This window comes from Pelmatolapia mariae, linkage group LG16_19 (assembly GCF_036321145.2).
Source record: "Pelmatolapia mariae isolate MD_Pm_ZW linkage group LG16_19, Pm_UMD_F_2, whole genome shotgun sequence".
NCBI classification, from domain to species: Eukaryota; Metazoa; Chordata; class Actinopteri; order Cichliformes; family Cichlidae; genus Pelmatolapia; species Pelmatolapia mariae.
This window is the reverse complement of record NC_086241.1, coordinates 34,969,942-34,991,066: the sequence shown is the minus strand read 5'-3', so window position 1 is coordinate 34,991,066 and position 21,125 is coordinate 34,969,942. Positions and strand designations below refer to the sequence as shown.

General features: G+C 41.0%; 1 protein-coding gene across 1 annotated transcript in view; it reads right to left on the bottom strand.

Annotated features, from left to right (window-relative positions):
- The window catches only part of ttn.2 (titin, tandem duplicate 2), a 217,622-nt gene that overhangs the window by 89,611 nt on the left and 106,886 nt on the right, over nt 1–21,125 (bottom strand). Inside the window, 25 exon segments of the mRNA XM_063497648.1 lie at nt 4,796–4,949; nt 5,034–5,339; nt 5,580–5,776; nt 6,012–6,117; nt 6,232–6,531; nt 7,550–7,849; nt 7,931–8,046; nt 9,497–9,683; nt 10,032–10,328; nt 10,409–10,696; nt 10,940–11,239; nt 11,420–11,567; nt 11,811–11,962; nt 12,063–12,353; nt 12,481–12,595; nt 12,955–13,142; nt 13,440–13,742; nt 14,513–14,812; nt 15,564–15,833; nt 16,006–16,272; nt 16,382–16,506; nt 17,924–18,332; nt 18,942–19,220; nt 19,718–19,984; nt 20,376–20,645. Of these exon segments, the coding sequence (XP_063353718.1) occupies nt 4,796–4,949; nt 5,034–5,339; nt 5,580–5,776; nt 6,012–6,117; nt 6,232–6,531; nt 7,550–7,849; nt 7,931–8,046; nt 9,497–9,683; nt 10,032–10,328; nt 10,409–10,696; nt 10,940–11,239; nt 11,420–11,567; nt 11,811–11,962; nt 12,063–12,353; nt 12,481–12,595; nt 12,955–13,142; nt 13,440–13,742; nt 14,513–14,812; nt 15,564–15,833; nt 16,006–16,272; nt 16,382–16,506; nt 17,924–18,332; nt 18,942–19,220; nt 19,718–19,984; nt 20,376–20,645 (5,935 nt within the window).

Below are 21,125 nucleotides of genomic sequence, written 5' to 3'. Positions count from 1 at the left end.
TTATTTTGTTCTCCCAAGAATTTTGTCAGCGCTGTTAGTTCACTCTCTTCCAGGCCTGCTTCAAAACAAAAATGAGAAAAAGAGAGCTGATTATTAGCTCATCAAAACACAAAACAAAATCACCTGACAGGTTTTTTCTAAGTGCACTGTTACAAACTAATGGGCCCCCTTACACATCTCCATGTTTATTAAAACTCCCTCTATTAAAATAAAACACAACAACCTCAAAAATCTTAACCAATCTTAAATGTCACCCGTTCAACACACCGAAAACCTCGTCAAAAGCTGCACCGTTTTCCACACAACAATGGTCCCCCTTTACAACAACGTATCATCACTAAATTATAAATTTCCTGTCCAAATCTGCCCCTCTGAATAGACCTGACCACCGTAATCAATTATCCTGTTACTTTACCATTCTATTTCGCCAAATAATCCTCCCCAGTCACTGCTCTGTTTCCTCAACTGAAAGCCTCAGTCACACACGCACACCAGTCACTCCAGCTAATTTGCATACTTAGTCATATCTCAACAAGTTGCCGTGACAAGAGAAATGCCTGTTTAAACCTTAACACATTCTTCAATTATTTTCATTTTCTTGCTGTAATAATCACTGGTTTTGATCACTCAGTACAAGAGCACTCCTAAGTCACTCTTTTAAAAACTACTTTAATCACTTTGCTTTTGTTTGTTTTTTCCATAACTCACTCCCTTGTCATACAGCTACTTTTGAGTTATTCCTCAACTCTATTTTATCCAAGTGTATTTTCTTCAACCTTCACACCATTTTAACACTCATGAAATTAGCAAGCTGATTTAATTACATGTGTTTGTGTTCTTAGCCAAGTTTAATCACTATCTATGCATTAATCTTCCTGAGCTTGTCTCTGTAAGGTTAGTGCGTTTTCCGTTTGTATGTGTGGTTTTTTAAATGTTTCTTTTACTGTGTTTCAGACTCCTTTTAGACAGCGTGTTTTTCTCTCTTTGTCTCATCACTGGTCATTGTTAATGACATTTCCCCTCTGGCTCTGCCCAGCGGCTGTACCCTTGAAGTGCCATCTCCACCAGTGAGTCCAAGCTCACACGGACTTAGGTCAAGTAGTCGTGACTGTGCCTGCCTTAGGTTGTCCCAGGATTTTCAGGTGGGATCTTACCCGTCATGGGCTATCCAGCCTTCCGTACTCGCCTGATACAGGGGCCAACTGGGCAATGGTGTTATCAGCTTAGGGGACACACTGGTTCTGGAAATTAAAGGAGTGTAAACTGCTTTCTTTATTTCATGTGTGTATTAAACTTTCCAACAATAATTTCACATGTAACAATTGTGTACGTGCGTTTTCAATTCATTAATGTAATTGATAGTTCTTCTATTTATTTTCTCGGTCTTTCTCTTTTCTAAAACATATAATTAATATAATTTTATTACTTTCTCTTAAGACATTCATTCGCTTCATCTTCTTAGAGTTTAACTCGTCTGTTTCTCTTTGTCAGCTGTCTTGACACAGTCAGCTCCTTTTATGGGCATGCAAAGTTCCTCTCACAACCACCACTTCCTCTCACACACAGCAGCACAGTATTTTCTGTCTCTCTTTCCTGTTTCTACAGATTAATCAAACTCTTGTTTTCCATATTTACAGTCTACAAACCCTCTTTAGTTCTACTAAATCTTCGTCTAAAAACAATACACTCTTATTTCATGCACACTTTTAAATATCCTAACCTCTTTCAGACATCATGAATCGTCTCACACACACTGCCTTTTAGATATACTAAATTCTTTGCATTTCTACTCACAACATTCACACAGTTAAAATCACTCCAAATACGCTCTCCTAACAGTACTTTAGACATGCTTTTCATAATCAGAAAAAGCAAGTCAAAGAAAAACAATTCAAACCTCTAATCATTCTCACAGCACACACATAACTCAAAAAAAAAACACACCACCATTTGTGGCTCAAGATAGGTTACTACTTTAAAATAATATATTGGTCTTAGGTACTGTACAATGCACTCAATCTATATATATATCTATCAAAAGTCAGTCAACTCCTATACATCTACAGTAATGAATTCACAGTCTATTTATACAATTTTAGTCAGCAAAACCAGCATCTCAGTCACAGGCTTTTAGCCATTTTGCAAACAATAGTTATAAAGCTCAATAACACTCTAAACCGAAAGCAACACTCTCCATGCGCGTCACCGCTCCTCATTTGCATTCTCACACACACACCATCAGTGCACATCCGGCAGTGCGCTGCTGACTCAGAGACTTCTCTCACACAAAGATCTCTTATCTTATATTACACAGACGTCTTATAATTACAACTGCACAGATTTTAGGCCTCTTAGCTCCTACCTAATTTAGATAAATTTATCCTAACGGTCCAACCGATAAAGCCTCTGCTTTTCTGCGACCAATTCACCAGGCCAGACTCGAACTGCTCTGTCCAGATTTCTAACCCTAACTTAATTTACCAGTAGCCAAACAAGCGCAAATAGGAGACTCGAACTCCTAGCAGTTTTGAAGGTTCCCAAGTTCTTCCCGGCTGTCGACCGTACTATCCCTAATCCTCCAGTTAGGTCAAGGGTCAGCGTCCTGCCCAGGCGCAAGCGTTACCAAGGAGAAAATGCGCTTCTTAACAGACGCCGCTGTCGTTCTAGATAGATTTAGAATAATTTGAAACAACAATCTACACCCAAAACAGGATTACGATTGAGGCCAACCCCTAGCAATTTTGGAGGTTCCCAAGTTCTCCCCGGCTGTCGACCGTACTATCCCTATTCGCCGATAGGTCAAGGGTCAGTTTCCTGCCCAGGCGCAAGCGTTACCAAGGAGAAAAGTGCGCTTCTTAAGGATTGAAAGAACCAAAATGACCAACGGGACTTAATCCCACACAATGACCAAATTCCCTACTTTCTACGTGAGACTCGAACTCACTTTAACTCTTTTCCTTTTCCTTTATTCTCTTTAACTCAGTACTGTCACTTTATCACTTTCATTTCATTATCATTACTTCAACTTCAGTTTTCATGAGATTTTCACCAAAATCAAAACAGACATTCACCAGTAATTTCAGTGAGTAGACTTTAATTTTGTAATGTCCAATCTGGCACACTTTGGAAAATTCAACAGGTATGTGCCTTACCTTTGGATAAGCCGGCTTGTCACTCACTTTCGACCACTGACTCGTATCTGCCCGTCTAATCACCACGGACCCCGGATCTCTCCACCTACACCTCCAAAATCCCCCTCAACCACCGGACGAGCCCCCAAATGTTAAAATTCATAAATTGAGGGGGATTCCAAAATAACGACCACTGATCCGGCCGGGTAAAGTTAGACGACATTTTAACGAATACACGCAGCGTGGAGCCAACACTGTACAGATTCAGTGTTGAACTGTCTTACAATAGTCAGAACAAAGACTTTATAGGGGTGAAATAGTACAGCCCCTCTTCTGTTGCCAGGCAGATCCAGTACAGCATACGTCAATCCAAAACCACAATGACTTTTAACATAGTTTAAAAAGAACATCGTCTCGTCTACATCCAGGTGTCTTCCTGTTGTCCCCGGACGCTCGCTTATCTGTCTGGAACATCAGGCACACGTTCTGCACAAACTATCACATACGCACGCACAATTTTGCAGTTGCAAGGAAACATGATTAACTTTTACCTATATAACTGAGTCTATCTACGGTGTGTGTGTGTGTATGTGTCAGCCCCTGCTTGCACTTTGTTTCACCCTTCACTTCATCAGCTAAACCTTGTAACCTTTCCACCAGACAGAAGGCCAGCACGTACACAACTGAAACTGTGTGTGTATGTGTGTCTCGTCCTTAAATGCTCTCTCATCTCTCCCGTTGCACTTCTGACCTCTCACCAAAAACCAAATTGGAACTTTATATGTAATATGTTGAGTAAATGTTTTAATCAAGAACCTCTACTAAAAGCTTAATCCAAAGACATAGATACATAAAAGATACTAAAGAATAACCTGATTGTTCATAACCTACTCAAAATACTTACACTCAGACTCTGCTTTCGGTTTCACTTTTGCAAAGCATACTCTGCACAAGCCTGTGTCTCCTGTCAAGACCTTTTAGGCCCAAAGTTAGACCTTTTCTTCTATAAAATAATGTGGCCAGCAAGTACGTATTCAGATTATAAATTTAAATCTCAATAATTCCCCCTTAGAGGCTGGGAGTTTGAGGGTCCTGCTCAGTTTCTTGGACTGCACTCTTCTACCTCTTAGTATATTTTAAACTTAATTTTAAATATCAGACTGAATGATATGACTGCTCCGGTGCATTAAGTCTCAAACTGGTGGGTAGAGCAAGTGTCAAAAATGAAAAATATGAATATATTTTAACAACATTATTTTTCAGTTATCACAAAAAGCAATACCTGGAAACTCTAGAATTTTCTTCTATATTTGTTCTTACCTTAACTTGCCACTACTCAGACATTTACACATCTGTCCCAAATTAAGGATCTTGATGCATTTTGATGGTAAGAATAATGAGTGAAAATTTCAGACTCAAATGTTTTTGAAATATTCATGTTCAAACTTTTCCTCACATTTAAATGTGTGAAAAATGGCTTGAAAGTGGGTGGATTGTAGATTTTTAAATTTTTGTTTGTTTGTTATATTAGGATTAAATTTCACAGCAAGCATAAAGTTTTTATGCAAATCAGAGATGGATGAGTGCAAGGCCTGTGTTGGTGTGAAATGAAATAACCGATATGAGAAAAGTTCTAGATGAAAGGATTCGCACAGAACACTCACCTAAAGCCAAGGCGTTCATCCGCCTTCAGCTCTTTGCCATCTTTGTGCCAGGTGATTTTAGGTAAGGGGACTGCTCTAAAGGGAACTGGAATGTGCAGCTTTTCTGTTTCCACAACAACTAGATCCAGAGTCTGGAATTCCAGAGTTGGGTTGCCTGAAAACACGGAAAAACAAAATCTTACTCAGCCACAAATGAAGGTCACTGGTGACTTTCAGAAACAAATATGAAGATTCTTACAGTCAGAGTCTTTGGCAAAGACATTTTCAGAGATGTCCGACGGTTCGCTCTCTCCGATAGCGTTAACGGCCCTCACTCTCAGAATGTACTCCTTTTCAGGGGTCACACCCTCCTCTACGCGGTACTTGAGCTCCTTCACTGGACGGGAGTTCACCCTCATCCACTTCTCAGTTCCAGCCTCGCACATCTCAATGTGGTATCCTCTGACAGGGGCGCCGCCATCTGTTTGTGGAGGTTTCCAGGCAATTGCCAGGAAGTCTCGGCTGGCTCCAGTCACGTGTAATTCAATGGGTGGTGATGGGATGCCTGCAGGGGAGAATATAAACTCAGACTCTCCACACTTTAAATTGTTTTTACTGTTACAATATAATTATTAATGAATTGAAAGCCTTTATTGTCATTATACATAGTATAACGAGATTAGAAACAGCTCTATAAAAGTGCACACGTGCTTATAGCATTTATAAAAACTATACAATAATTTAACTATACACTTACTATAAATATATGAACCTTATTTATTTATTATCTATTTCCTGAGCTGACCTGTTGGATCTTCTATGGTGAGAATCTCGGTGGGTTCACTTGGGTGTCCACTGCCAGCCTCGTTCTCAGCTCGGACCTGGAACTGAACCTCTGTTCCTTCAATGACGTCTGTTACCCTGTACTTACAGTCTGGACCTGAAGTCTTCCCACATTTCACCCAGCGAGTTCCAAGCTTCTCTTTTTTCTCAATGGAATACCTGAACACCCAATGGAATACAAGGGAAATAGACCTTTATACATACTAGGTCGAGGAAACAAATCTGCTGCTTTTGCTGCAGGTGCCATTTACATGGTGGTATACTAAGTGCCTATCCTGCATGAGAAACGTAAGGAAATCAGTTTTGCAGAAATTTTTAAGTTGCACGGGACTTAAGTTGTGCAATGTCACATACAGGGTACAAGATAAAATGTGATAAAATGGTAAAATGTAACCTGAGGATGGGTCTTCCACCATCGTTTTTCGGTGCCTCCCACTGCAAGTCCACATATCTTTTGGTCACAGCACTGACAGCGAGAGCGTAGGGTGGGCCAGGAGTAGCTGGAAATGAGGAAATATTATCGTCATTCTTTGACAGATCAGCAGTGAGGATTTTCATTGCCTTCAAATTGAAATGATTTGTGCATTCACGACTGCGCATCCTTTCTAACTTACTGAAAGTGTCTTTTGCCAGCACAGAGTCCTCCATCTCACAGAAGGGTCCGACACCCACAGCGTTCTCAGCAGCAACACGGAACACATAAAGCGATCCTTCATTGAGCGGTTTCACGTCGCACTTCAGCTCTTTGACTGTGGTGTCCACAGTCTGCCAACCTTTACGCCTCACATCACGTTTTTCCACAATGTAGTTGGTGATGGCTGAACCTCCATTGCGCTCAGGAGCTGCCCATTTCAGCTCAGCACTGTTCCTGCTGATGTTGACAACCTCTAACCAGCGTGGAGCTGAGGGAGGGTCTGGGGAAAGGAAGACAAACCACAGTTTGGAAATAGCAGACCTTAATCTGTCGTTGTAACCTGGCCAGCTTCAGAGCACCAGCTGTTAGATGTATCGCCCATATACCATAGTGTACCACGCTTATTCTCTACCAGTTTGTCTTAGGGGGAAATGTCTTGACTGTTTAAAACTTCAAATATTCCAACAAACTAAATTTAAACAATTAAACTCAATTTAAGAAAATGTGAAACTGTGCTTTACATGTCACATCATTTGTCTTTTCCAGTCCCTTTTAATGTCTTTTAAAAACACATTTCATCTAAAAACCCTGTTTAATTCAGGGTGAACATACTCAGAGTTTGAACTTACAGTGATCAGCTGTCCTACAACAGTAAATGCTGAGCTGCCAGTCTGAGAGTTCAGCTGTTGAACATCCCTCCTGTCTTGTATTCCCCACATTAGTTATAGACGTTTTCCCGAGGGCGTTCCATTTTTACCAATTATCTAAGCGTGCATTTAAGTTTTGGTTTTCAGTTTTGGTACTGAAGCTATGATATATCCCATTATACTGATGCTCATGATTGGACATAGATTTAAAAAACAAAAAAACCCACCCTGAATAAATGCAAGATTTTAATCTTATGAAATTTTGAACATAAAAAAATATGCTGGAAAAAATAAGCAGCTCTAATCAACCCCACCTCTGTCTATTTTTATCGCAGTTTTATTAGCATTCTGAGAGGGTTATGTGGGAACCTTTCTCAGAGAACCCCACGTATGCTTATTGTACAGTTAACCGTTTGCTAAAGTGTTCTAGACATTTGTTTTTATTTCATGTTTGTCTAAATTGTCTGACAGCACCTGTGTTATAGAACCACACACACTAAATATCTATGTTTATTTGTGTGTGTGTTATAAATTGCATATTTTTTTTAAGCTCACCCTCTTGTATTATGTGGCAGATAGTGCAGAACAGATCACTGATCTATGTCTTGCTCCAGTATGTTTTTCTGTTTTTAGATCATGAGTTATTCTTACTGAGTCTCTCTTTGCAGAGCACTGGGTCACTGGGTTCACTGGGTTCGCTCTCTCCAGCCACGTTAACAGCTCGCACTCTAAACGAGTACTCCTGCTTCTCCATCAGGCCCTTTAGGAAATATTCCAGCATGGTGATGTTCTCTGCCACGCGGATCCAGTCCGTGGTGCCGCTCTTTAGCATCTCAGTGACATAGCTATCAATCTTTGCTCCGCCATCATGCTCTGGTTTGGTCCACATTAGGAAGCATGACGTCTTAGCTACGTCCTTCACTGTGGGTTTGCCAGGGGGCCATGGAGGGTCTGGCAGGAAAAACAACCGTGACATATTTATCTATTCTAAACATTTTTAAAGTGCTTATAGAAGTAAGGGAAATTTAGTACCAATAGGATCTTTAACAAGGATCGGATCTGTCTCCTTGCTGGGTTTTCCAGTTCCGGCCAGATTCTCAGCAAGGACTCGGAACTTATACTTCTTCCTGGTTGGAAGACCTTTGACCCTAATGAAGAAAAGTACACTGTAATCTACCAAAGAAGCTTAATGTAAAAGTGAGCTTTGAAATTCGACAGCAGAGTAGCTAGGCTAACCTTTTTTGTGTCTTTGACAGGTCAAAAAAGTTATAGCATATGAAAGTTCTCTTTTTACCTGCATTTTAATGCAAATATAAAAAACTTCTATAAGACCAATAGTGTCAACGTTTTGTTTTTTCAGTTTATGCTGTTGCCTCATTTCCATTGTCAGATGTTGAATAATAGAGATGATGCATAATCTTAGGTTCCCATATGCTTTTACACAAATCATTTGTTTTTAACATTGGGAACTATCACAAGGTACAGTGCATTTCAGATGAAGACTCAGTGGCCAGTATTAACACTGCTGTGTTGCTGCTGTAGTGTTGCAAATGTGAACAATGGAGATTGCTGTGGAAGTTTTCCATTAAATAAAGCCTGCAGACGAGTGGTGAGCGGTAGCTAACATTCTTTAATCACAAACAAAGAACAGAAAACCAAGCTTGGTGGAGCCTGCATGATCGTGGGGCAGACGGTCAGCAGAGTCACTGAGCCTAGCATGGCTCTCAGTTAAATACCTTCTCCAGGAACAAAAGGCAGTACACAGCTGTTTCACAGCTTAAGGTTCGCACTCCCTTTCTACCTCCAAGAGTCCTCGAAGAGACAAAAGACTCTTCCTGTGGAGTTGTCTGCTTCCCCCCAACTTCCTTACCAGACCCCCACCATCTGTCTTACTGCATGAGTGTGAGACATGCTAAAATCCAGTGGCACCAAGCATTATACAATAAAATAATGCGATTAATACATAAATAAAAGAAATTCTTATACAAGATCTATTTGCCAGACAATTTTTCAGCTCGGTGTAATACACTGAAGCACAGCTGTGACGGCTGTATGAATTTATTGCTTCAGTCAGCCTTTGTCTGTTGGCATCAAAATCAAAACTTTATCTGTTTTTCTAATAGGTTAACTTATGGGACAGGTGTTTTGTGAAAACAACAAAATTAACCAGATCAGTTAGATTTCAGTCTGGTGTTGCTAAACCACACATTTGTCCATACACAGTGGTCGCTCATAAATGAAATCTAAAAAGTTATTATCTCCAAAAATATATTTGATCCAGAGAGTCCTGGATAGAAGGTGAACCTGATAACAGTGAAAACCTTTTAGATGCTATAACTTGTTTTGACCAGCCACCTATCCCACATAGTTGTTCTGTGTTTTTATAGTTAAGAACACATTTCATTTCATTTCATTTCAGTGAAGTATTAGAGAAAACAGAAAACATCAGGAGCACCAATACTTTTTCTATTATTCCTGTCACTTTCACTGTGCACTCTGAGTTTAAACTTTTCTGTTGGAAAAGTGCATCAGCACACTAATCTACCAAAGAAGCTCAATGTATAAACATCAGTTCTGAAATGTGACAGCTAGGCTCACCTGTAGTTTGTGTCTTTGACTGGCAGCTTGTTACATCTTATCCACTTGTCATGGTCAGCTTCGTATCTCTCCACCCAGTATCCAGTAATTGGGCTTCCTCCATCCTCATCAGGCTCATACCAGTTCAGATTCAGAGAGTCCTTTGCAATATCTGAAGCCTCCAGCTTGTAAGGAGCCCCGGGAGTATCTGAGGACAAGATCAGATGCATCAGGTTAGTCCAAGTCATGAAGACTTGATGTTACTTGACCAACTAGGGACCTGAAAGTAAAAAGTGTTTAGTGTTCCACACTAAACTCTTCAATTAGCTGACAATCAACAAGAACAAGAATCTCTCACCGGATCTTATAAAAAATGTTATAAATGCACTGTACGATTAAGCTGTTTTTCCATCTTAATGCTGCATCAGACATTTTAATCCAAACAAACAGAAAAAATACTACTGTATATGAATCTTTACATAAAAGAAAACTGGAAATGGACTCATCTACAAATGGAAATTTCTGTTTCTAAGATATTAGATGTAAGGTAGCCTACCAAAGGGGTATTTGGCAGTGATTGGTGGGTGTTCAGCAGCTGGACCAACACCAAACTGATTTTCAGCAAATACTCTGAAGATGTAGTCCTTGAACTTGATCAGACTGGTAGCTTTGTATGTGGTCTGCTTCACAGTGGAGGACAGTCTGTGCCAGATCTCACTATCAGCAGCTCGCCGTTCAACAATATAGTTGGTAACTTTGGAGCCACCATCATCACGTGGAGGGTTCCAAGCCAGAAAGCAGGACTCATTGGTGATTTCAGAAATGTCAAAAGCAGCAGGAGGACCAGGCTTATCTGTTTTGAAGAGCAGATTTAAAATTGAAATCAGCAGAAACTGAGAATCTGTACCTTTCTCGGTCGTTGATTCATCTTACCAAGGATGTTGACATCCACAGTGGCAGTGGCACGACCGCTGCTGTTGGTGGCCTCGATGATATAAGTGGAACTGTCATCTCTCTTTGTCTTGGCGATGGTGACCATGGAGTGTCCTGGCTTGGTGTCAATGGACACCCTGTCGTCTGGTTTGAGGACCAGGTCGGCTTTGGTCCACTTGACTCGTGGCTCAGGCTTACCTGTCACATCAGCAGGAAGTTCAATCTTGCTGCCAGCCTTAGCAGTCAGACCAGCCAGAAGCTTGGCATCCAGCTGGATCTCTGGAGGCTCTGCATAGAAATTAAGAACAAGAAGTCAGTTAGTAGGTTGGCATTGAGATGCCATAGTCACAATAGAGTAAAGAGGACAGCAAGCTCAGTGTGACCACGTAAAGCTAATGGCTTGCTTGAAGCAAATCTTTTTGCTGTTCTTTACCAATTGCATAATTTTAAGTTTATACGGAGGAATAACTTGTAACCTTGGATTACACCATGTGCAATTTCGTGGTCCTAAGAGGACTACATCACAAGTACCTTTAGGATCAACAGCCTGGATCTCATCAGTGGCTTTGCAGGGCCGGCTGGCTCCAAGTCGGTTCAGGGCTCTGATTCTGTAAGAGTACCACTGACCCTCAATAAGATTTGTCACCTGGCACTTCAGCTCAGGTACCAAGTCGCCACAGGGCTCCCACTTATCCGTTCCTCTCTGACAGCGTTCAACATTGTAGCCCCGGATGCCGCTCCCGCCATCATACTTTGGTGGCTCCCAGGTCAGGAAGATGCCACTGGCTGACTTGTCCCTCCACCTCAGGTTTTCTGGAGGGTCGGGGACAGCTGGAGAAAAAAACAGTTGGAGCACTTAGAAAGTTTCTCAGAAGCACTTTAATCGAAAGGAAGTCTCGTGTTGTTCTGACTCTACGTGTATGAAGAATGTGGTTAAGTATTTTGATTAATAGAGACAGCCAGTATCATCATTAACATCAATATTACACATTAAACACTGCCTTTACTCACTTGCAGGAGAGGAGACGTTAACTGGCTCGTCAATATATGCTGGCTCTCCCGGTCCACATTTGTTGCAGGCGGTGACTCTGAACAAATACTCCTTCCCTTCAACCACGTCAGTAATGGTGAACTCCAGATCCTGGATCCCTGTGGTCACCTTAGAGAAAGAAGATTTAACGTCAGCCTTAACTGGTCCTTCATCACCATGTGCAGTCCAGCTAAACATTTCTTCATGATAGGTAGGGGCCATGCAGATACTATAAGGGGAGATATTATTGAGTGGGTGATAATACTGGAAATAAAATATAAAATTGCACTTTTTTAATTTAAATATTAGATGACATGTTATGTAGTGATCAGCTGGTTCAGCACACTCTGAAAGCCGATGTCACTGTTGTACCTTGACCCAGGTCTTGCGGGACACGTCTCGTTTCTCCACCTGGTAGCCAATCAGAGGACTTCCTCCATCATGCTCTGGAGCCTCCCAGCTCAGGTGGACATGCTGCCGAGTCACCTCAAGGACCTTGAAGTCCTTTGGAGCACTGGGTGCAGCTGGAGACACAAACAGAAATCCGATGACACAATTTTAACAAAAATGTAACATCTGTCAAGCCTCTGCTCAGTTTTTTTAAGGAAGATTTTTAAGGCGTACCAATAACATTGACTTCAATCTCTCCAGAGACCGATGTGACATCATTCTCCAGATGTAGCGTGTAGGCGCCTTTGTCTGGACGGACACTCGGAGTGACCATTAGTTCTGTAAATGTTGACTTTGTCATGAGGAAAACCCGCTCATCATCCACACTGGATAGCTCCTTCTCTCCGAAGGTCCACTTAGCAACAGGTATTGGATATCCAGTTATGGGGACTCTGATGGTGAGAGGCTGGGGAACAATCACTTCCAGGCCATCTTTAAAAGCACTCAGGTCAAAGCTTGGACCAACTGGAGAAGAGACAGAGGTTTTAACGTGCCTGCCTTTGCCAAGGATTTTACTATGAAGAAATAGCATATGAATAAAATAACTATGAACTAATACAAAAACCAAGTGAGAAGACATCATTAATCTCACCATGTGGGTCGTCAGCTAGCAGAGGTCCGATGATGTTTGAAGGCTCAGAGACTCCGGCAGCATTTTCAGCAAACACTCTGTAGTTGTACTTAGTCCCATATTTCAGACCTGACACCTGAGGCAAACGTCAGTGAGGGATTACAACAAAGAAATGTCAAACTTTTAAAAAACCTTGTATTTAAAAGACTTTAAAAGACAGTTTTGGGAGGTTTTTACTTTGAAACAACTGGTTTGCCTTTTTTAAATGACAGGTTTTTTTAAACCCTCGCTGGAAGGCTTGTCAATTATCTAATGACACGCTTTTAGCCCGAAGGAGCTGATAAAGGGCTTTTACTCAAAGGTTGTTTTTTTAACATATGCATCAATAACCTTTCTATGATATTCTATAACTTGTGTTTGCAGTGTCGGTCACAAGACATTCAACATCAATGAAACAGCTACTCAGGTTTGCAGATGATTTTCTTTGATTTGCACCTTGTAGAAGAGGTCAGGGCAGAGACGGGCGTTGCAGCGGAGCCACTTGTCAGAACCGTCCTCACAGCGTTCAATGATGTATCCAGTGATCATGCTGCCTCCGTTCTTCAGTGGAGTCTCCCAGGTGAGCTGCACTGAGCTCTTGTTCTGGTCCTGCCAGGAGAGGTTCAGAGGGGGGCTGGGACGCTCTGCAGGTCAGAAAACACCAATTTTTATTAATTTATACACATTTTGGATTTTTTTTTTTTAAACCTGTTAAGTTAGAAGTATCCAAGGGTAAACCAGTGTGTGTGCCACGTTTTACCAGGCAAGAAAAGTTGACACTGAACTAGTTAAGTTGGCTTCGGAGTGCTAACTTCTTTCTGTTCAATATTGTGTCTGGATTTTCCCTGATTTTGAGGGACAGACTAACCTTATCAAACCATTAGATAATCATTTTCTTACTCTAAAGGCTAACCAAACTTCTTTCCATGAGCCAAACTCACCGATTGGATCCATGATTTTGACGGGCTGTGAGGCAGCACTGGGTTTGCCGACACCGGCTCTGTTCTCAGCTTTCACTCTAAAAATGTACTCTTTATTCTCAATTACATCATTAATGATGGCACTGAGGTCATCAGGTTTGGTCACCAGGACAGGAGACCACTTCACTGACGTCCTGTCGCGGAGCTCAATGATATAAGAGGTAATGGGAGAGCCTCCATCTGACATGGGAGGCTCCCAAGACAGAGTGCAGCCAAACTTGGTGACGTTTCCCACGATCACATTCAGAGGAGCTTCAGGAACATCTACAGAGATAAACAGAACATATTTTAGTGAACATATGTTCAAGCATCCAAGTATTAAAGTATATATCAAATTAAATTTGCACCTCAAAGATCTTGAACTTGGAAGTTTGGGCTACTTTTGTCCACTTAACTAGACTCTGTTTAATTTCCTTTCATCAAAATATCAATGCCTCTGTTTATTCTGAAACATCCTGTGGCTCATAAAGGAGCTAAGAGAAGGTTAGTGGCTGTGTAAAGGAACAGTTTAAAATAAAATATCATGGGTTATTTTGAACTCTAACAGAGTAAAGATTTTAAAAAAGAAACAAGGATATGAGCAGATCAGGTCAACTTAACTTCAGATGTTAAAGATTTGGTATGTTTGTAAGAGCATGTGCGTATTTACTAGCCTAAAGCCTAGGAGGCGCTGGGACATAACCTGATAACCTAATGGTTTAGAAAATGTGGTTATATTAACTCACCATATTCAGATAATTTGATTTAGCCTCCGTCTAATTCAGTTATGAGAACAATAAACTAACATTACCAAGATGTCAGTTCATGCACTACAAATTTTTATCAGTATTTTGCAATATAAAGTCTCTATATTTATAAAGGTGACCAAACTATTGTTTGTTTTTATTTTACCTAAAAAAGTAACATCTCTTCAACTTAGTTTTACGTCTTTTTTTGTTACCTTAAAGTGAAGCTTACTGTCTAACATCAGAACTACTTTATATCATTATTTAAATGTCAATCTGCGAAAGATGAATAAATACAGTAAATCTCACCAAACTTGTTCTTAGCTTGCACAGCTTCGTCAGTCTCCACAGTGGGTCCACTGCCAACCCGGTTTCGGGCACAGACTCTGAATAGGTACTTGGAGTCCTTCTGGAGGCCGGTCACTGTGTATTCAGGACTTTCGGCATGGTCGGTGGCCAGTGTCCAGGTCTTACGTTTCACATCACGCCTCTCCACTACGTAGCCGATGACTTTACTGCCGCCATCACTCTCAGGCTCCTCCCATGCGAGGCTGATCTCACCATCTGCAGTGTCAGTCACCTGGAGGTTCTTCACAGGTCCTGGGACATCTGGAAAAAGAAAATCACATTATAGGATAAGATAAGCAGCCTATGGACATCTATTTACATTTACTGTGAAAGAAAAAAGTTAATGTCAACATTTTAGTACACTACAGTATCAGCTCTGAATGAAGAGAAACCCGTTCTAAATCTTTAAGTTTATTCTTAATCACAGAAACAGCAGATGTGAAAATACCACACGACACCAATTATTCTGTTGTTTTAAGTATGACTGGTGCTTTTAAAGTTCACTCGTTATTACGGGATTTGAGAATTTTTATGCTTTTCTTTTTGAATATTTAAAAAAATATTTTGCACATTTGCATGCATGCAAATGTGCATGCATGCTTTCCATGCTGCTTCAGCTACTATTGAAGAAAAGAACCTGCAGATTTAAGTAACATTCATTATGTATGGGTTGAGAAATACTGAGGCACTATGTATCATCTGAATTAGATTAATATAGAAGAACACTAGCTTTTGCCAATGTGTTATCCAGATTTGGCTTCACATCATTTTACAATATATATTTAACATTAATGATCCCAATAGTGGTCAGACTATTTAAAAAAACTAGCTTGTACTAGTAACTATTTTATCTCTAATATCACACGTAATTACTATAAAATCCCTGTGAAAGCTGCAGTTCAGTATAATTTTAATTGTAAACTGTCTTAACATTAATTTAGTATAATTTTGTTGCAGTTTACTTGTAGTTAACCAGCTTTTAGCTGCTCCTACATAACAAAAGAGACCTTACCAATGACATTCAGGTTGATGAAAGCTTCTCCCGCTCCATGTTTGTTTTTGATGATGATCTTGTAGGAGCCCTCGTCGACCTTCTTGGGGTTCTTTAATCGGTACTCTGTGTGCTCAGCTGAGGTGTAGATGTTGTCTTTTTGCAGACTTAGGTTGTTGTACAGCCAGTCAGCTTCAGCTTGTGGATAGGCACTGTAGGGGACGACCATGATAATAGGCTTTCCAACATCTGTGACGTAGTTCTGGTCAGTGGTCTTTATCTGTGGCACAGCTGCAAGAGGTGAGAGATATCATCAGTAGCACATGTAGCGGGTACAATAACTACTGAACACAACACTGATTTTTCTAAGTAACCCATGGGTCACTGGACAATGCCATGGACTTGGACTGCAGTAGCAGTGACTGCAGTGACAGTTATTGTATTTTTCTGTCTGCACTCTCACCTGCCAGTTCCAGCTTGGCCTTTGCGTCCTTATCCTTGGCAATGACTCTGTACTCTCCCTGGTCCCGAGGTCTGATCTCACAGACCTGCAATCTGTGGACTTTACCCTCGCTCATCATCTGGTATTTGTCTCCCTGGACAACGGTCATATTGTTCCTCAACCACTTCACCTCCACTCTGTCTTTGTTGAGCTCCACCTCAAACACAACGTCCGAGCCTGGAGGTTCAAACACGTTCTGCGGGGGTCTGATGATTTCCACTGGGGTCTCTGCAGGACAAAATAACATTTTTAAAGTGGTCACACCAAGCAGGAACAGAAGAGGAACTACATTCTACTGAAAACTCTTGGTATACTGAGGCAACTCTGAGGACTTCACCTTCAACAAAAAGCCTGGCTCTGGATTTCTTCTCCTCCACACCACAGGCATATTCACATTCATCATCAGGTCTGCATTCCTTGATGCGCAAAGTGCAAATCTTTCCATCTCGTTCAAATATGTATCTGAGACAAAATAGTGAATTGTTTAAAAGTAAAGAAGGAGACAGATTCCAAAACAGTAAAGTGTAAAAACGGAGGACACTGTTCATCAGGAAGAATTCTGTATGGATACAAAAATAAACTTTTGTTTTTTCTCCTTTGTAAATGTGTAAAGTCATTAAGTCTGGGAGTTACTGCAGTTTGTGATTTGGGGGTGCAGTGTAGCTGGCCATGCTCAGATTACGGCTGCTAACTGAGAGTAATTGTGCAGGAACGTGTGTTCAAAACCACTAAAATTACTGAGGGCAACTTCTCCCGTTGTTTTTGTTGATTAATTTGTATTTAAACCGTACTGTGCAAAAGACTCAGCCACCCCTCATTTCTTTATCTTTTGTTATGACAATGGGAAACAGGTGTGGTGATTTATTAAAACACGTGCACACATGTATGGAATATAGTATGAGGAAAAAAGGTTCCCTAATGACTGGAGGTCTCTACATATGTGCGTCAAAAAGTTCACTGAACTTGGATCTGCACAGAATGTTTTCTTTCATTGTGTGGTTGAACCTGGCATAGCTGTAGGCTTCATTTCTATTGGCTGAGCAAAGGCAAGTCACAGGGTGCAGCGGTTAAAGTTCAACTGGTTTGAAAGCAGAAAAGCAGATTGAAAGAGGGAACATACAGCAAAGGGCGGCAGGTTGGACTCAAACCCGGGTCAGCCACACAGCATATGGTTGCCTGCTCATCCCAGTGAGCTAAACCAGCGCCCAACTTGCTTAAACTTTGACCATGCCATGCACGAGTACTCCTTGATGGCGTGCATGTGCTTCGCCTTTCTCTGCAAAGTGGTAAACCGTTATTGTGCGGTGCAAGTAATAGAAATGAGTGCAGCACTAAATGGGACGTGCTGTAAAGGATGCCCCCCTGGGTGAAGTGTTTCGGGCATGTCCGACTAGAACGAGGCCTGGTGAAGACCCAGCACACGCCCCAGAGAGGTGACATCTCTGTGAACTCCTTGACATTCCACTTATTGAGGGTTGACCCGGCCCCGGATAAGCAGAAAAAAATGGATAGGTGGACAGATGGAAAATGGACTGGGCTGAAAGTGAGTAAAAAAGCAACCAGTGCTCAAACAAAAACAATGAAAAACCTTCAGAAGGCCTGGAGATCTATTGCTCAGGACTACTTCGAACAACAGGACATAGTATGGCTTCTTGGAACCAAAGTATGAAGAAATAAGCGGCGGCTCGAGACCTTTGCACAGTACAGTATATATTTAGTACTCTGTATTTACTTATAATATAAATATAATAAGGTTCTATAATGAAATATATTACCGGTGAAATCAGTTTGGTCTTTGTTGTGTTGGTCACAGTTTAAAATTAAATGAACAGAGTGTGTTCACATCATTCACAGAGGAAATAAGAAACGTTTCACACACCTGGGTCCTTCTCTGATCTCTCGGCCATTTCTGTACCACTTGACTTCGGCTTTCTCTTTGGTCAACTTGCATGTAAATTCTGCGTCCTCAAACTCGGTGATTGTTTGGTCTTTTAGGTGCATGGTGAAATCCGTCGGTGCCTCGCTGATGATGAGCTCTGCTGTGGCTTTGTCATCTCCGGCTACAGCTGTGTATTCACCCTCATCGGCCAGGGTGCAGTCTTTGATGGTAAGCGTATGCTTGTCTTTGTCAACTCTGTAGACAATGCGTTTGCTGAAGGTAATCTCCTCACCGGCCTTCATCCACTTCAGAGTGGCACTGGGCCTGTTGACCTTACAAGAGAAGCTGATGGTCCTCTTCTCCTGAGTGTCAATGTCCTCCGGGGGAACCACAATTCTTAGACTCTCCTCTGAAAAACACAAAGTACAGTCATATTTCAGACATTAATACTGTAGGTACTTTGGTACCATGCATTTATATACTTTGCTAATAGTGCATTGGACGTCCTACAATTCTCCTTCTCATGTCAAAGGTGATCTACTGGACCAAATCTGAGGACTGTTGTTCGGTGAACCCATCATCATGTTAGAGATGATGTGAGTCTTGTAATGTGATACATTAAGTCAGGGGTCCCCAATCCCAGTCCACGAGGGCCGGTGTCCCTGCAGGTTTTAGATGTGTCCTTGATCCATCACAGCTGATTTAAATGGATAAATTACCTTCTCAACATGTCTTGACGTTCTCCAGAAGCCTGGTAATGAACTAATCATGTGATTCAGGTGTGTTGACCCAGGGTGAGATCTAAAACCTGCAGGGACACCGGCCCTCGCGGACTGGGATTGGGGACCCCTGCATTAAGTGCTCAAAGTAGAAATCATCAAGTGATGTACATGGTCAGCAACAATACTCGGGGATGTTTGAGTTTAGGTGACAGTGGGACTGCAAACACAACAAAACTGTTGCGGTTTAGCCGCAGACCTAAAAACATGCAGCCATGCTGCTGCCAGGAACCACTCACCTCTGATGGTCAGGCTGCACTGGCTCTTGGCTTGCTCTCCTCTCTGATTGGTCAAGTTGATGCTGTAGTTGGATTCGTCTCCCTTCTGGACATCTTTGATTCTCAGGGAGAAGACATTGTCTCTCTGGGTTATTATGTACTTGCTGCTCTCAAATATGGTGTCGTCGTTCTTCAGCCACTTGGCCTTTGCTCCCTCTGTGTTGACCTCACAGTTCAGGACGACCTCCTGACCTTCTTTGCCCTCTGTGTCTTTTAGAGGAGTGATGATTTTCAGTCTCTCTGCAGAAAATAATAGAGCAGACACCAATGAGAATATTTCTGGGTCATCTGGACAAAAGACTTTTAATTTCAAACGGCTGAACTCCTTGAGCCAGGAAAGAAACAAAACCCAAAGATGACACCTTCTTGCACTGCAAGTACTTTCTTGGCATTTCTGCCAACAAGCTAATATTATGTTTCAGAATGTTTTGCCAAAAATATTATTAATAAAAAAAGATATACTTTAAATATGAAAAAGAAATTTTACTTCAATAAATTCCTATATTTTGCTTCATGCTGCCAACCTGTATGTCGAACAAGATCCTAAACTGATCTCGAATTTAAATGTAAAAATAAATGATGAAATTGATGAGTTTTATTGCATTTTTGTTAAATACAGATTCAGGGAAAATGCGTAGTGTACTTGAATAACAAACTAATTTAAAAGTTCATTTGGTCTCTCGGGAGCAGGTTTTCTTCCCATTAACTGAGATCAAATTAAAGTGGGCAGGGCTTACCAAGCACAGTAAGGTCGGCGCTGGCTCTAGTTGGTCCAATCATAACTATGTATCCACCCTCATCTTTAAGTTCACAGTCCTTGATTTCAAGGATTCGTCTCTTGCCATCGGTGACTATCTGGTATTTCTCTCCGGCCTCGAGCTCCACGTCATCCTTCATCCATTTGACTTCATAGGTCTCCTTGGATACGGAGCACGTGAACGCTGCCTTCTCTCCTTCCACCACCTCTAGGCTTTGTGGCCTTGAGATGAACTCAGCAGCTAATTCTGCAACACAGGAAGCATTTCAGAGCTTAGAGATGGTTTTATTTAAGTGAGACTAAGGCTTAGACTCGGGTTTCTTTTAGCCACATGCTAAAAAGGAACATTTCCTAGAGGCTGTCACATTTCAAATCAAGTCAAATCAATCAAGTTATCTGTTAAAAGCTTTTAATTTGGGTGCTTCAAATTGTAAAATATCCTATAACAATGGCCTGAAATTAACCAAAACCTAAACTTTACCCAAGATGGGTTGCAAATGGAGTGATAGATGTTGAAAGGTAAGGGTTTTAAATAATAAATCCTGATTTTAGATTTATTTCTCTGCATTTTCTTTTGTGTGTGTGTTATTGCTCTCGCTGTTACTTTGTCCCAGGTGCCTTTAACATTTTTTGCGTACCATTAATCTTGAGATTTCCTGAAGTTTTGTTGCTGGGACTTAGCCTGCAGTTGTACTCTCCAGCGTCAGACATGTTCAGATCCTTGATGAGGAGTATCCTTCTCTTCCCATCTACAATTTGCTCATAGCGGCCACCCTCTGGCAGCTCCTTGTCTCCTTTGTACCAGATAACGTCTGCGCTGGGTTTGGAGACTTCACAAATAAGTTTTACACTGTCAGTCTCAGTTCCCTCCACATTGAACAGGTTCTTGGTGAACCTTGCCTCCTCCTCTGCAATGAAAGGAATCCTCCATTAGTTGCTTAAAACCTTTTAATACATTTTTAACAACATATATTTTAGCAACTTGTAGCAACATTGCCTACACAACAGACATAACACAATGTTAGCCAGCTATTTATTTATTATTAATCATCTTCATAAAATTTTCATTTTTATGAATATTTTAGTGTTGTTGTTCTTTTTTGGAGTTCATGAAATGAATAATTAAAAAAACGAGATTAATTTTCAGTAAACTGCCATAACTGCTATCATGCTCACATCATTTATATTTAATTCATAAAACTCATTCAGCTTCAGCAAAATTATGTTAAATTATCAAATCAATCTCTCCACTTCTGCTTATCCAACTTGTATTCTAATTTCACTGACTGATCTCCAAATCACAAACATTTATTGGTCACACAAATGTAAAATGTGCTATTTTCCTTGAGTTATTTAATTTAATCCAACTAAACCAAACTGAAGAAAAT